The 17694-nt window shown below is 36.3% G+C and overlaps 1 protein-coding gene across 4 annotated transcripts in view; it reads left to right on the top strand.

The window, feature by feature from the left end:
• Positions 1–4267: 4267 nt before the first annotated feature.
• The window catches only part of LOC150093925 (cilia- and flagella-associated protein 91-like), a 201447-nt gene continuing 188020 nt past the window's right edge, over positions 4268–17694 (top strand). For 2 of the 4 annotated variants that reach the window (XM_090413045.1, XM_090413048.1), the window contains exons 1-5: positions 4388–4466; positions 5787–5944; positions 15012–15098; positions 16543–16787; positions 17130–17299. In XM_090413045.1, the coding sequence (XP_090269171.1) occupies positions 5877–5944; positions 15012–15098; positions 16543–16787; positions 17130–17299 (570 nt within the window). In that variant the 5' untranslated portion in view covers positions 4388–4466; positions 5787–5876. Of the gene's footprint in view, positions 4301–4387; positions 4467–4700; positions 4875–5786; positions 5945–15011; positions 15099–16542; positions 16788–17129; positions 17300–17694 lie in introns of those variants that run through there. The other 2 variants (XM_090413047.1, XM_090413046.1) reach the window with 2 other exon arrangements.

Raw genomic sequence — 17694 nt, 5'->3', positions numbered from 1 at the left:
GCGCCCCCGATTAGTGCGTTTTCGATTAGTGCGTTTTTTTTCGATATCATTTTTTTCGATACCCAAATTCGATTAGTGCGCTTCTGAAACTCGACTAATGCGCCTATATACATCTTAAAAATAAATGTTACAGATTTTAAAAATTTTCTATCCATACATTTTTATGGCTATTTTAAAAAATCACTCACTAGATGAAATAATTTAGTTACCGATTTAAAACATTTTACAAAGTTATTTTTAATGGCATACTACACTACTTTCATGTACACTATATATACTATGTTCCAAATTTTTACCGACAAAATTTGTCGTCTGCTGTAGTACGCCCACAGATTCGAGACCCTTTGACATTACTACGCATGTCACAAAAAAGAAGAATCCATTCCGATAATATGGTAATCAATCCGTCTTCTGGAATGAGGTATTTATTATTACACATCGGAAAATTAACTTCTCTTTTATAATCATTGTAGTTTTTAAAGTGGTAACTATTTTGCTTGTATAAAACAGTTGGGAAATTTTATCTGTAAAGCACATTCTTTTGCGTGTTGGCGACCAATTCGTACTTCCTTCATTTCTTCCTCCCCTTCAATGATAACGTCCAAGAGTTAATTAAATCTCATTCTGAAGAATTGAGTGATTCCGACCTGCTAAATTTAAATGCACAGCGGGAAGATCCCGAAGAATATGAAGAAAAGCCAAAAGAGATTTCACAGAAATTTGAAAATATTATTCGTACAATCGAAGTTTTTAAGCAGCAATGCTTAGAGGCTGACCCTGATGAAGAAAGAAGCAGCAAAATTTGCAGAAGAGGCAATAGGGCCATACAGTCGGTTGTATGAAAAAAAAGAAACAAAATTCCCGCCAAACTACGTTAGCTGAATTCTTTGTTAAGAAGTAGAATAATAAATTTATATTCTGAATTATGTTTTATTGTCTTTCAGCTTCATGGTTTTCCTTTAACTAGACCCTGAGACATACCTTAATTCTTTTATAAAAAAAAATTAAGGGTCAAAAAAGAAATCTGAGGAACGAATTATACATTTTCCCATAGGTTATTGTATTCGATTAGTGCGTTTAAGATTAATGCGCCTGTTTTAAGGAACGCATTAAACGCACTAATCGAGGGATTGTTGTACTGGCAAATATCACAAACCTTTACATAACATGTGTTAAACCAAACTGACATCAAAAACCAGTGCGGAATATCATTCGTAATATAATTTGTACACAATACACTGAATTGTGTAAAATGCGGAATATCATTTGTACACAATACACTGAATTGTGTAAAAATATTTATATTAAACATTTTGCACGTATCTCTCAGATCAGCTGCGAGCTCCGCAGGGTTAAAGAAGCGTTAATCAAAATTCTTGCCGGGTATATCAAGGGATTGCCGCAATTAATTTCACCGTGTTAATCAAATCCCGCGTTAAGCAAGGGATACATGTGTGTATATATATATATATATATATATATGTAGAAAGTTTTTTACCTTGCTTATATACTATGTTAAAGATACCAAGCAATTTTATAAGCTAGGTTTTAATCCTTTTTCTTAAGTAAGCAAACAGACAAGTAAGTCAAGTTTGTGCCTGCATGTAGTGCAAGTCTAAGGCAACTCGTGGTAAAGGTGGAGTAAGATCCGATCACTTTCCTTAGTATTTTCCTCTAATGCAAAGCACATCCCCTTGCTGAGATGTTATTATTAAACTTATTATTAAACAAGACCTCATGGAGTCAAAGACTCATCTAGGAGATGTATGATGCTATGGCAAGGGGAAGTGCCATAGCATCATTAAATTAAATTTAATGATGCTATGGTAGTGGCCCTTGCCCATTTAAGGCAAGAGCCACTACCCAGACCGGTTTCAACCTTTACTGATGTCTCGTCAGTGGGTGCCAGACCTAAAAATACCAAGGTTGAAGTAATGCAGAGCTTATACATTTTACCTAAACAAGTTGCCACAAGGTGCTTTGACCTTGTTGAATAAAAATCTCAGGATGAGAGTAAGATGTAGAAAGTTTTTTACCTTGAGTATATACTATGTTAAAGATACCAAGCAATTTTTTAAGCTACGTTTTAATCCTTTTTCCCAAGTAAGTAAACAGACAAGTAAGTCAAGTTTGCGCCTGCACGTAATGCAAGTCTGAGGAAACTCGTGGTACTCTCATCCTGAGATTTTTATTTAATAACATCAGTAGTGGAAGGCACCAACGGAGTGGAACAGGGCAAAATAATGCCATTGTATAAAGGAGGGTCTATGATAGAAATAGAGAATTGTAGACCAATCAACCATTCCTGAGAGGTAAGGTTGTTGGAAAATTTCTCACAAGACAGAATGGTCAGGAATATGATACTCTATAGCGAACTGCATGGTTTTTTGAAGGGCAGGTCTTGCATTAGTAATTTGTTACTTTTATAATCAAGTGGCAATGCAGTTGCATAAGCGATATGGTTACCCAGTTTTATTCTAGACTTTGCGAAAGCATTTGACAAGATTCCCCCATAGAACCCTATTGCATAAATTAGAGTAATGGGGATGGATATTATTCTGGTGATTTGGATTAGAGAGCAGCTGAAGGACATATATCAATGAGTGGTTTATGGAGGAGAAGGAGGAGTTGAGCCCAGGAAAAGGCAAGTGAGCACTGGTGTACCTAATGGTTCAGCACTTGGTCACTGAGGTTTATTTTGTATATCAATGGTATCACAGAAAATGTGCAGTTGTTTGCTTACAATGATAAAGTGGAAAAATCAATGGTAAATGAAAGTGATGCTGAGGTCCTGCAGGAAGACTTAAACCAACTAGCAGTATGGACAAAGATAAATGACTGCCAGTTTAATGTGCCCAAGTGTAAGATGCACTATATTGACAGAAATCACATGCAGGAAACTCAGGCTAGGGATCAGGATGTGATGGTGGTGGTAACGAAATTTTGAAGGTAACGAAAACAGCACATCAGATTACGTGATTGCTGAAGAACAATCTAAACAGCAGGATAGAGAATTATTTTTTCCTATAAAAGACTTTAAGGCTACATCGGGACTACGGCATATCACAGTATCCGGGTGTGATAATGAAGAAATCGTGAAGAGGATCCAAAGGCGAGTGACGAATATTAGCTGATAGGCGAAAAAGAGGAGAAATGGCAGAAGCATATAAGTTATTAATGGGATTTTATAGCATTGCCACTGAAGTTATTTTTCAGTATACGGCAAGAAGGGAGAAAACAAGGGGTCAGCAATGGAAGTTGTGTAAATGTGTGGCTAACAAGGTTGTTAGGACTAGGTTTTTTGCTTGGAGGGTGGTGACTAGGTGGAAGGGGTTGCCAGCAGTTGTTGTCTGTATTTCATCAGTGAATGAGTTTAAGAAGCATGATAGGTTTGTGTGAATGATGGCTAATGTGTGTAGATCTCCCATGATGCGTCTTCTGATTCCATAGAGATACCTGTATAATAATAAAAAAAAAAAGAGCAGCTTATGCCGTTTATTCCCCTATAAGGAGTAGGCGAGGAAAGCATTTAGCCCTAACTTCTTTTGGAGATGAGTGGGCAGTTCAATTTCCACCACGGGTAGCCAATCAGCGATATCTGGCCAAAGGATTGGATGAAGAAGAATTTATAGAGATACAGGATATTATAAGATCCATATTTCCAACATCCAAGCGATTACATAGTTTCCCGTGCAAAGTCGTTCAAGAAATGCCAGCCAAGGAAACTTCCATATCAAAGTATCTTTGGATCGTCCATCTTGAATATTTTATGCCAGTTTCAACCCAGTTTTATTGGCTATTATTATTATTATATCAAAGATTCATCGAGGGAGGGCAGCTACTCTACAACTCTTCGTCTCACCACTCCACCAACCTTCATCATCTAACACCAACGCCATCTACTGCCGACTACCACCACTAGTACTTTCACAGACAGTCACAAACATCCATGCCCACGGCGGGATTCGAACCCAGAGCCTTTTGGTTGGAGAGCGGATACGCTAACCACACGACCAACCAGGCCGGTAAAAACTACGCCCCAACAGGGACTTGAACCCTGGACGATAGAGTGTTAGGTTAAAAGCCTAACGCTCTACCGACTTAGCTATCCGGGCTATGAAATAATGATGTATCTATAATATCCCCTATTACTCATTTGCATTATTTTATTTATTATTTACATTATTTTATTTATATTTAGTGTGTGAGGGATTATGTAACTTTTGTTAGAGGCTTCCTAATTTCCACCACTTGTAAATAGGGTGTACAAAAATTCATCCAATCTTAAATTAATCGTAAGGTGCGTCATTACCTCATGCCAGTTGCTATAGTAACGTATGATATGTTTCTATACCCTATAGGTGGATGTATTTGCAAATAATCAATGGCAAGACGAATTTAAAAAACAAAATTTTTATTTGAAGAGGGAAACATGTTGTAAAACTACAGCGTGTTGAATGAAAAAGGTCAATCATACATGCAGACGGTAGTTTGTATCATTAATATTAATTAAAATATGTCGTTCGTAATAGCAGTGAATCTAATGATTAAGTTAATAATAATGTAGAAAGGCAGATTTTCAGTATTTACCTTAGTAAATTTCCCCTTGAAAAATGAACAGATTATTAATAATAAGATAATGTGATTATTACAGGAGAAATAGGGGAAAAAAACAAACGTATCGTGTAGATCATTTTGCGCTTTCTAATTCTGATTTTGTAAACGGAGCTTGTTATCTTGTCAACCATTTAGGCACAAATTTTAAATGTAGTTGAAGAATTAAATTAAGCAAATACATGGATTTTAATTTGTCGCTTAAAGTTACTAAATATGAGGAAACATTCAAAAGGAAAAGATTCTTTATATTATTAATGGTAATAATTAAAAGATATGCCTATATAATTAATTAAATTATTTAAATATATTGCATATCTATCTATCTGCCTATATATATATATATATATATATATATATACACACACACTCTATATGCAAAATATTGGAACCTACACCAAGCGGGATATAACGTTATGATGAAGAATATATATATATATATATATAATCTTCAGTATACAGTATAAACCTCTATTTTAATTATATATATATATATATATATATATATATATATATATATTCTCTCTCTCTCTCTCTCTTCAAATGTGAGGAACATGAAATAGAATATTATCTGGAGAGGTGAAATTCATGAAAATATTTATCACATTTTTATAATCATAAAATGTGATTCATAAAAATATGATAAAGAGATAACTTCCATATACATGTACGTGCAGACAGAAATGCATGTGTCTATGTGAAAGCGTGCATTTGCCTCGCCCCCTCCCGTTTCCCTGAAGTAATGATGTTCAATGGGAATTTCAAATAATTGCTAGATAATATTCTGTTTATAGTATGCCTAAACATTGCAAACTGTGTAGATTCACATAGCTATATTCTAATATCTGTAGTAATGATATTATTAAGTAGTTAATAATAATTTTGATAAACCTAACTACATAGCATTTTGTTCATCTGCATAATAATAATAATAATAGTAATAGTATATGTAGATAAAAAAAAGAATATATTTTTTATGTGTGGGTTTATTATTATTTTTTAATTATATTAAATTATTGCACTTATTGCAGTCATGATGATTAAATAAAACTGTTACACACACACACACACACACACACATAGTGTAATACATTTTATGTATTTATTTCTAAATGCAATATTTTGTTTCAAAGAAGACATTTCCTGACTGGTTATATGTTTCGTTTTTATAGTTGCCGTCATGAATTAACAATATGGATATTTTATTTCTTTATGAAACTTGTTCTAAGAAAGATATAAGATTTTAATAACAAGATCAAATAATGCAGCTAGATTTATATGATCCGGTTCCTTTCCTCCATGCTGGAGTTTGGAGAAAGAAATCACCAAGGTGAGTATTTTTTTTTTCTTCTTCTGTTTCACAAATTTTATCTTTTAATACATATTATTCATGCATATATATTATACTTAGTATATATTATTATTGTTACTCAGCATTCAGTGAGTCAGAAGACTCACTCAAGATATCTGACCTAGCCTTTATCATTTCTTTCATTGCATTTCCTGTATTCATCTGACAACAATATTATCAAAAGTTATGGGTATATTATTATTATTATTTTATGCCATCTTCATGGAGGCCAGAGACTCATCATGGGTGATGCAAATTAATCATCATATGCACATATCCTATCATACCTCTCTTGAATCCATTCGCCGTCAGGGAACTCACCATCAATTCTGGCAGTCCATTCCACTCACTCACCACTCTGCACACAAAAATCTGGTCTGCACACTCTTACTTATACTAACCACATATTAACTGTGGTTAGTATAAGTAAGAGTATACTAACCATACTAACCACACTCTTACACAACTTCCACAGGTGACCCCTAGTTCTCTGACTATTTCTCATATATTGAAAAATTTCCCTTGCATCAATTTTATAAGATTCCTTTAATATCTTAAATTTTTCTATCATGTTCCCTCTTTTCTGCCCTTCAACTAAACTTTATAACCCACAAACCTTCAACCTGTCCTTATAGTGAGTATTCCAGAGATCTGTTACCATCTTGATCACTTGTCTTGGAATCCACTCTGCCACCTGCTGATCCCCAAGAAACCCAGGTGATCATATCTGTATGCAGTAGTCTCAAGATGTGGCTGAATCATAGCCTTATAAAGAGGGATCATAACTTCCTTATCTTTACTTGTTAGCATGTTTTTCAGCATCCAAGTAATCCTTTGAGCTATTTTTACCAACTTTTGCAATATGCCCTCTGAATTTCAACTCTTTGTCCACTATTATCCCTCTAGCTTCATCAATTTCCTCTAATCCAGTATCATCAATATGATATACCACATGCAATCTTTTTAACCCAAAGTGAATAAACATACATTTTTCAACATTAAATTCTTGACCATTATCCTTTTCCCACAATGCCAATTTATTTAAATCTTCCTACAGGATATCTACATCACCTTTATCAACTGAAACTGAATATGCCCCCTTAAATCTTTCACTATGTCAGTGATATGCAAATTAAAGAGTGGTGGCCATAGTGCCGAACTCCGAGGTACTCCACTAGTCACCATAATTCTCTTAGATTCCACTCCACCATATACTACTATCTGATTTCAGCCCTCCCCCATCCATTATACTAGCCTTTTTTCATTCCCATTTGCTCCAGCTTTTGTGATAGTTTTCCATGTGGTATTCTGTCAAATGCCATGGCAAAATTGAGCAGTATCATGGTGTAGCCATTATATTTATCCAATTCTGTTGTCACTATTATAAAATGTGAATTAATTACTAAGACAGGACCTGCCCTTTACAATGCCATGCCACTCACTACAGAGTATCGCATCCCTATCTATTCACTGTTGTATATTACCTTTCACCAACTTTTCCAATACTCAAACAACTACTCCTGATATATTTATTAGTGTTTAGTTTGTTGTCCCTGTCTTGAAGTCACCTTTATGCAATGATGTATACTTAGTACATGGGCTGATATGACATAACTGGATCCAAAAGTCCAAAAGAAGGCCTGTTACTAGTGGTGTGTTGCAGGGTTCTGTTCTTGGACCACTGCTATTTAATTTGTTCATTAATGATATGGGAAAGGATCTGAGAGGGACTGTTTATTTATTTTAAATTCATGTTCAAAGTTTATTTTTCACTTGGTTAGACTATAGTAAATTTAGTTTAATCCTTTATCCAAATGTGTGCAAACAAAGTTTGCCCCTGAAAGTATCATCAGGATTGGGGTAAAGTGGTACAACACTGGGCAACTCCTTGCAAAGGTGGAGCAAGCTTTCAACACTCCTATCTCAGTATCTCCCATAATGCAAAACACATCTCCTTGTGGATATGTATAATGTTATGCATTAAGGGAATGGCCACTACCCAGACTAATTTCGACCTTTATTGAGGTCTCTTCAGTGGGAGCCAGGCCCAGAGGTGGAGATACAAGGCAGAAGCAATGGCAGTTCATCTTTCCCTATAGGAGTTGCCAAACGGTGTGCCACCTTTTGCACCTTTGCAAGCAGTTTCCCGGTGTTGTACCACTTTACCCCAGTCCTGAAGATACTTTCAGGCACAAACTTTGTTTGCACACACTTGGATAAAGGATTAAACTAAATTTACTATAGTCTAACCAAGTGAAAAATAAACTTTCAACATCTTTCTCTAAATCCAGAGTAATCTAATAAAAAGGTGGCACACCGTTTGGCAACTCCTATAGGTGAAGATGACCTGCCATTGCTTCTGCCTTGTATCTCTACCTCTGGGCCTGGCTCCCACTGAAGAGACCTCAATAAAGGTCGAAACTAGTCTAGGTAGTGGCCCTTCCCTTAATGCATAACATTATACATATCCACAAGGAGATGTGTTTTGCATTATGGGAGATACTGAGATAGGAGTGTTGGTAGCTTGCTCCACCTTTGCAAGGAGTTGCCGGGTGTTGTACCACCTTACCCCGTCCTGAAGATACTTTCAGGTGCAAACTTTGTTTGCACACACTTGGATAAAGGATTAAACTAAATTTACTATATTAAATTCATGTTCATTTATTTGCTGATGATGCAAAGTTGGGTAGAGCAATAGTGAATCCATATCATGTCAAAATTTTGCAGGATGATATGAATAGATTGGCAGTCTGGGCTATTGAGAATGGATGTCAGTTTAATATAGCAAAGTGTAAGGTTATGCATTTTGCTGTGAAAAAATTAGCAGCAGTATATCACATTGGTGGAACTGTACTCCAGGAGATTGACAAAGCCAGAGATTTGGGTGTGTGTTGGTGGATAGGGAGTTGAAGTTTACAAGTCATCAGATCACTTGGTTACTGAAGAATATTTTGACGACTAGAGATAAAGTTATTGATCCTCTTTATCAAGCCTTGATAAGACCCCATCTTGCACTATTACTAATAACCCTTCCCAGCTTTGCATCATCATCCGCAAACAACTGAATATCCCCCCAATCCACTGACAATGTCATCATTGATATAAAGGTTAAACAATATAGGTCCCAGTACTGAGCTCTGTGGGAACCCACTTGTAACCCTCTGCCTCCTTGAAACTGCTCCACCATACACAACTCTCTGATCCTATCAGACAGCCAATTCTGAATCCAGTTGACCAACCTGTCATCCAGACCCATGTGCTGCAACTTAAATATCAGTTTATCATGTGGCACCCTGTCAAATGCCTTCACTAAGTCCAAGAAAATGACCGTATATGCCTTTCCCTCATCTACTTTTCTTATAAAAGGCTAGCATAGTACTAAAACAAGAATGCCCCTTCACAAATCCATGTTGACACTCGCAGATAACATTACCCTTATCTGTCCAATGCTGTATACAGTCCCTCACCTTTTCCAGGAAAAAGTCCTGGGCACCTTTTCCATTGCCAGACTTCCTTTGAAAAGCGAGGTCTTCCTGCAAGGCCACAACACCTGGTCTGCTGCTTATAGTTCTTCCCAATTTTGCATCATGGGCAAACAACTGCATATCTCCAATTAGGTGAGATTTAAAGTTGATATTACGGATGGTGTATTAGAAAAGAAGAGAAGAGCAGTAATAATCAAAGAGTTGATGGGGATAATGTGCAGGAAGAGAAGTCTGGAATATGTGGATGCATGAAATACATTTTAGGATAGAAGAGAGTTGTATATATATATTTATATATATATACAACTCTTATATAGTTCTTACCTGAGTTATCCCAAGCCAAAACACAACCAACTCAGTTCCCAGAAGTTTATAAAAACATCTGCAGTTGTGGAAAACCATATTATGGGCAAACCGATAAGTCAGTCTCACTATGTCTCGAAGAGCATCAATGTGATATATCTTACAAAAGAACCTGTGCAAGCGCCCTCTCCAGTCAGTAAAATTATGATTTTAAAATGTCTACAATCCGAGTAAATACAAGTTACAATATATATATATATATATATATATATATATGGGTTTAAGAGTTTATAAGGCAGAACACTGGAATAAGATGATAACGTTTATTTTAATTGACAGCATGATGTTTCATCCCAATTACATAGGATTTCTTTAGATGTCAACATACCATCTAGTAAATTAGCAGACAAAACAGTAAGGACTAACAAAGATGACAACTATTATGCAGTTATAGTAGAGACCAATGTTATTTTAAAATATTTCTAATTGTTCAGAACATTCTACATATTTACAAATTCACTTGAATGTGTTTGGCTAATGAAGGCTAGGATGTACTCAGACAAGTTGATATTTGAGTTAATATTTAGATGTTTAAAATGCCATTTCCACCCAGTTTTTCTTTCTGTTGTATCATAGCAATGGTTCTTTCAAAACATTGTGGGTCAGCTGAGGAGAGCACAGTGTATGACAAAGCTGAATGAGGCTTTGCTCCTATGGTATTTAATATCTGAAATGCATTCTTCAATATATTGTTCATTTGATTTTTCTGTCTGTCCATAGTAAGATGAATGGCAAATGCGCGATAACCGATAAACATCAGGATATTAAAGTGGGCTATGTTGAGATTTTGTGGATCAGAGTAGTAATTTCATCTTGATAAAGGGGAGCAAATACTATTTGAGTTTATATTTCTTAAGTATTTTGCTAATTTTATGGAAATAGAGCTAATATATGGAAGGATGATGAATCCTCTGTTTTCTTCTTTGTTAAAGATTTCTCTGGTTTAATTTCTCTGTTGTTGAGTAGTGTGGAGATGAAGTGGTCATATACACCCTCTGTTCAAAAAGAAACCGAACTTTCAAAAATATAAGAAACTAGTGGCACCACTTGTTGTATCTTTTTTATTTCAGCTTTCATTAGTGTTGTGTCAACTGTTGATGATATTTGTTTCAGGAAGCTGAGTTATAGTGACAGTGTGTTTTGATGAACAGTCTGAAAATGAGTTTCACAGAGAGCTGTGATTGACTTTTGTGTTAAACTTGATAAAAGTTTTACTGAAACGCATCAGATGCTTCAAAAAGCATACAGTGATGAATGCTTTTTCCGTACTCAAGTTTACGAGTGGTTTAAGCGATTTCAAAGCGGTCGTGAGACGCTTGAGGACGATGAAAAGCCGGGCCATTCAAAAACTCGACTGAGCGAAGTTAACATCCAAAAAGTGCGTGATTTCATCAAAGAAAACCCGAAATCAACCATGAGATTGATTGAAAACGAATTGGGGATTCCAAAATCAACTGTGCACAACATTTTGATAGAGAGTTTGGGCCTTCGTAAATTGCATTCGCGATTTGTTCCCCCACATAAGCTGACTGATGACCAAAAAATGTATCGAATTGAACACTGCAAGGACCTCATTAAAACCTCTCGTATGGACTCAAACTTCCTTGAAACAATCATTACTGGTGATGAAGCATGGTGTTTTGAGTATGAGCCTGAAACAGTGCTGAGTGGAGACCACCAGAAGAGGGGCATCCGAAAAAAAAAGTCGCTTTGAGAAGTCAAAAGTAAAGACAATGCTGATTTGTTCTACGATTCCAAGGGCATTATCCACAAAAAATTCATTCTGCCTGGCCAAACGGTCAATGGTGAGTTTTATCTTGAAGTTTTGAAGCGATTGATAGCGAGAATTTATCATATACGGCATGAATATCGTGATGCAGGCAGCTAGTCACTTTTGCACAATAATGTACCATTTCATCATTCGAACATTCTGAGACAGTTTTTGAGCAAAAACCAAGTTTGTGTGTTGGATCACTTGCCATATTCACCTGATTTAGTACCCTGTGACTTCTTTCTCTTTCCCCGACTTCGTTTGCCAATGAAAGGAAAGCTATACAACCATCGAAAACTTTCAAGCAACAGTAACCACGATGCTCAACAGTATCCTAAAAACCGTATATAAAAAACTCATTTAACGAATTAATTGACCATGCTTTGAGGGAGAATATATTGATTGAAATAAATTATTTGAATAATTATAATTGGCCCGTGTTTTATTTTCTATCAACAGTTCGGTTTCTTTTTGGACAGAGGGTGTATACATTTTGAAGGAAAGTTTTTCTTAAATGTTGATATTCTTTAGTTCATCCTTGTCAGTGATTAGCCAACAGGCTCTTGCTCCTGATGTGGAAATAATATCCAATTTTTGAGGTCTATAATGATGGGAAGAGACATATAGCTATCTCTCAGTTTGTGTATGAAATATACCATCAAGAACCCTTTCTAGGATCTTCATTGTGTGGGACATCAACTTTATTCCTCTGTAATTTTTGCAGTCTTGTGCATTCCCTTTACCCTTGTAGATGGGAACAAGAGTACTCTCCCTCCATTCCTCGGGTATATTTTCCTGTTGGCAAACTTTCATGAACAGGTCCCACAGCAGGTCAATTCCCTCTTCCTCCAGTGCCTTCCATGCTTCCACTGGAATTCTGTCGGGGTCCACCGATTTTCCATTCCTCATCCTCTTCATGGCCTCCGTCACTTCCATTCTACTGATGTTCTGCACCATCCCCTCAGAAGGCTGCCGATCTCCTCTGTGAGTCCTTGCATTTTCCTCATTCAAAAGTCCCTCAAAGTATATTTTCCATCTGCTTCTTATGTCCACATCCCTCCATAATACTCTTCCTTCAGCATCTTTGATCTGCCTCGCATGTAAGATGTCCTTTGCTGCTTTATTTCTACATTTCACTAGTTGGTAAATTTTTCTCTGTCCTTCCTTTGTTTCTAATTGATCATACAGATCTTGATATGCCATGGCCTTCGCCTGTGCCACAACTTTCTTGGCTTCTTGCTTTCTCTCTTTGTACACCTCTCTGTCCTCTTCCACTCTTGACTCATCCCACTTCTGCTTTGCCTTCCTCTTAGCTGTCACTGCCACTTGTACATCATTATTCCACCACCAACTCTCCTTCTGCTCTCTAATCTTTCCAGATGTTTCACCAAGCACCTCGTTTGCACAGCTCAGGATTACTTTTGAATTATGTTTCACCAATCTTGTACACTTTCCAGTCCATCCGAAATCCTCTCTAACACCCTCTCCCTAAAATGATTCCTCACACTCTCCTCTTTTAAGCAAAACCACTTAATTGTCTTCATCCCATGGCATCCAGAAGTTCTTATCTTCGATCTTGTTTTAAAGTCTGCACACAGCAGTCGGTGTTGTTGTGCTACTTGATCTGTTGGAATTACTTTACAATTTGTCACAACCTTAAGATGTTTTCTTCTAGTCAAAATGTAGTCAAATTGTGAGCTGTTGTTACCACTCCTAAATGTTATCAAATGTTTTTTCCTCTTGTAGAAAAACGAGTTCACAATTGCCAGATCAAACGCTACTGCAAAGTCCACAACCCTCTCTCCTTCCTGGTTCATTATTCCCACTCCGTGGCCACCATGCACCCTTTCACAGTCTCTATTCTGTCTTCCTATGTGCCCGTTCAAGTCTCCTCCGACAATCACCATCTCATTTTCTTCCAATTCCCTCATTTCTTCATCTAACATGTTCCAGAACTCATCTTTTTCCTCTGCTGTACAACCAACTTGCGGGGCATATACACATAATACGACCACCCGCTCTTCTCCAAGACCCAATTTCATTCGCATGATCCTGTCGTTCCTTCTACCCACGTCCAGTACTTCACCCTTCATTCTGCCACACACCACAATTGCTACACCATTTCTTCCCTCGTTATTCGCTCCAGAGTAGAACAATTTATATCCATCTCCCAGTTTCTTTGCCTTTCCCCCTTTCCACCTTGTCTCCTGCACACATAAAATGTCCAACTTCCTCTTCCTCATCATGTCTGCCACCTCTCTTCCTCTTCCAGTCATGCTTCCAACATTCAGTGTTCCCACTCGCAACATCCTCTCCACCTGCTGGGCTTGCTTCTTTAACCGCACCCACCCTTGATGCAGTTAGCCCTCATCCACTTCTCGCAGGTGTAGGGCGATGTGGCTGCGCTTCACTTAAGGGGTATGCCCTAGCCCTTATATCATTTTCTCTTTGACTCATAATCATAGTTTGAGTTGGTACTGAAGTTTTCCGACCGGATGCCCTCCCTGACATCAACCCTCACATTTATCCGGGCTTGGGACCGGCACTTATTGAGGCTAGCTTACCTCCTTCGGTGGCTGCATAAGACGAAATGACTTAGCAAGATAGGAAAGACTCACCCCTAGCCCTCGAATACTCTAATAGCATCAGGGGGAAGGAGCAAGGAGAGGAGAAAGAAGCAAAGAAAGAAGAAGAGGGACCAGTCTACAGAATAATATAACAGATATATATTACATGAAGTAAGGCATGGTCCAGCATCAGGTACCTCGGGTTTGCCATGCCCGTACTCACTAAAGTGAGCCCTTGAGGTAGAAAGAAGTCTTCTAAGAAGACGAAACTAGTTGTGCAGTCTACTTAATTAAAATAGTGTTTCTACATTTATCTCTCAGCTTATAGTCATTTAATCTATTTTTAAAAAATATGTCTCTCAGTTGAGTAAATCAGTTATATCATATATATATTATTATTATTATTACGTAACACCTCCAGGAAGTCCAAATTGAGGGAGGGCACCTACTCTACAACTCTCCGTCACCACCAAATCCACCAACCACAACTACCTTCATCATCTCCACCAACGCCATCTACTGCCAACAACCACCACCACTAGTATTTTCACAGACAATCACAAACATCCATGTCCACAGTGGGATTCAAACCCACAACCTTTTGGCTGGAGAGCGGATATGCTAACAACTTGGCCAACCAGGCTGGCATATATATCATATACATCCAGTTTATTCATCCCCCCCCCTTCACCCTTTCTTTTCTCTGAATAACATTACTCTCATGAGCATTATTATTAAATAATCTTACTATAATTTCTCTAGTGGTTATCTTACATTTCATAATTGCTGAATTTGTATAATCCAAAAAATAAAAGAATTTGTGTCACTAGAAATTATTAAATTCTGGCATTTTTATATAGGAGCCATGAGGAAGAGGAAAGTATTGAGACCAGATCTTGTGATATTGCTCTTTTGCGGGGACAAGAAAGATTTAAATATTTTCATAGGTAAATAAAAAAATTATAATTTATTATTTTTAAAAAAGAAAACTAATACAGACAATAATGTTTAATTTCATAACAATTTTTTGAAAGCAAAATATGTAGTTATCTGTTATATGTGATTATCAGAACAGATCTTACAAATCACAGTTGCCATACCACCAAAGATGCACATGTTATTATTATTATTATTATTATTTGACACCTCCAGGGAGTCCAAAAACTCATCGAGGGAGAGTTTGCCAACAGCATCGAACGATTGGTCTCCCTGTTGACAGAGCGAATATCTTCATTTCATGCATATATAGTGAGATGTTTATGTAATACTATATTATGAAATTTAAAACATAAATAAAGAAAATTTCATATCTGTTCATTCTTGAAGAAAAAAAATGCAGAGTCTCAATGTAGATATGGCTGTCAGATTAGATAGGATATTAACTTTCATTTCACGAGAATATGCAAGGGAACTGGCAGTGCCTCTGACTAGGCTTTTTAATTTAATTCTCAGTTCTGGGAGTTCAAGAGATTGGAAAGAGGGCAAAATAATTCCTTTGCATCAGGAGGTTCTAAGACTGCAGCAGCAAATTAGAGACCAATCAATATCTCAGGAGTGGTGGTAAAAGAACTGGAAAAATTGGTCAAATAGAGAATTCAAGAATGGGCAGATAAGAATATGATACTCAATGAGGGATAGCATGGCTTTGTGAAGAGTCAGTCATGACTTGGAAATTTAGTAAATTTTTTATAATAGTGTGATAGCTGAGTTGGATAAAGGAAATGGCTACACAATGATTCTGCTGGATTTCGCAAAGGAATTTGAACCAGTTCGAAACAGTTGTGAGGCCAGTGAAACCTTTCTCAAATGCACTAATAAAAGGTGAATATGTGGATGCTTGGAAATCAGTCATGTTCTTTTAAGTAGTACAAGTTGGAGCTATTTCTTAGCTCTAAATCCAATGCCGAGAATTATATTCTTGTGAGTTCTCAGGTCAAAATTACGAAACGGTTGTAACTTCTACATACATTTGGCTTTGAAATACTATTGGATCTTTAATATCCACTATTTCTATGTAAATTATATAAAATTAATTTAATAGTTTTAAAAAACTGAAAAAATTAAACCAAAAAAAAATTTTGAGCATTCAGCTAGATACCACACAGAACTCTGTTACACAAATTAAAACAAATGGTGATGGATATGAAAGGGGGAAGAACAAACAGCCATCCCTAGAAGTAAATCTTTTATATTGAAAGTGAGAGATGCAAAGAATACAGATACCTGAGGAGGATGGTAAATGTACAGACAGTGAATGATTTTAAGGTGTAGTATGATAACATTAAGGACTTAGAATGGACCTTCCATGATGAGAGGCTTGACTCTTATGGAAGTCCTATGATGACCATAATGATAATAATGATATATGCACTTGTATTTTTCAATTTTTAGGCCTGTGGATTCTGAACGGTCTCCACCTGACAGTTTTGGAACATCTAGTAAATATCCAGTCTTTTGGTTTCCAAAAGATGTTCTGGAAGATCTAGATACAGATACAATCAAAGTGCGCCATCAGTCTACCCAGACCGATTACAGAGAAAGTGAAGCACAGACAGATCCATGGAACCCTCCGCATAAAATTTCACATAAATCATCACCACATCCAGAAGTGTTAACACTTTCAGGACTCTCCTTTGGTAATAAAATGCACATAATCCTTTAGTTTCTTAAATGCATAACATCCTTTTCTCTTTGTAAATAATATTCTATATATTCCATATGTGTCAACTTTCTTATAGATAATCGTATTTCATAATAAGTAACAAAATTATTCATAATAAGTACAAAAATTATTCATAATAAGTAATATTATTCATAAGAAATTTTAGTGATGCTTTTAAAATGAATTGCTTGCATATAATATCTGTAAAATAAATAAGTGTCAGAATAAATAATTTTCAGGATAATTGACTGGTAGTTATCATAATTTACTTTGCATGTAGTTTACTTTCAATAAAATCATTAATATACACTTTTAGGAAATGGTTTGCCTGCTGGAATTTCAGAAATAGAAATGATATGCAGGGCACGAGCAAGGAAAGTATGGGAGGAAACACTCCCTCCATTAGGTGGAGATGAAACTCAGTGGAGAAAACGACAAGAAATGATAGCAGAAAAGGAGAAAGAAGAATGGGAATTTAAGAGTAAAGTAAGATTGGCAGCAATTTGGATTTTTTTTAAATCAATATCATCCATAATTTAGTTTAATAATTCAGTTACATTTTGTATTAAGAGGAAAACCATTCCAGAAAGCAAGGCTTTCTTATATGGAAATAGATAACCAAATAAGATCAGCTAGTATGGTGGAGAGCCAGATAGATACATTTTGGAATAAGAGATGAATTACCTCCATGTATTGCACCCTCCATGAAGTCAGCACGTGGGAGGTTCACTCAACTTACATTTTTGTCATTCCAGATGAAAGTTTATTTTTCTAAATAAAATATTTTTTTCTGTATTCTAAATTTATTTTAAATAAAATAAATTTCTAAATAAAAAAATAATTTTTCTAAATCCAGAGTAATTTAATAAAAAGGTGGCACA

This window comes from Typopeltis vanoorti, chromosome 23, assembly GCF_054136105.1.
Source record: "Typopeltis vanoorti isolate ZY-2024b chromosome 23, IOZ_Tvanoo_1.0, whole genome shotgun sequence".
Classification (NCBI taxonomy): Eukaryota; Metazoa; Arthropoda; class Arachnida; order Uropygi; family Thelyphonidae; genus Typopeltis; species Typopeltis vanoorti.
The sequence above is the reverse complement of the archived record's forward strand: the minus strand, read 5'-3'. Positions and strand labels throughout refer to the sequence as shown.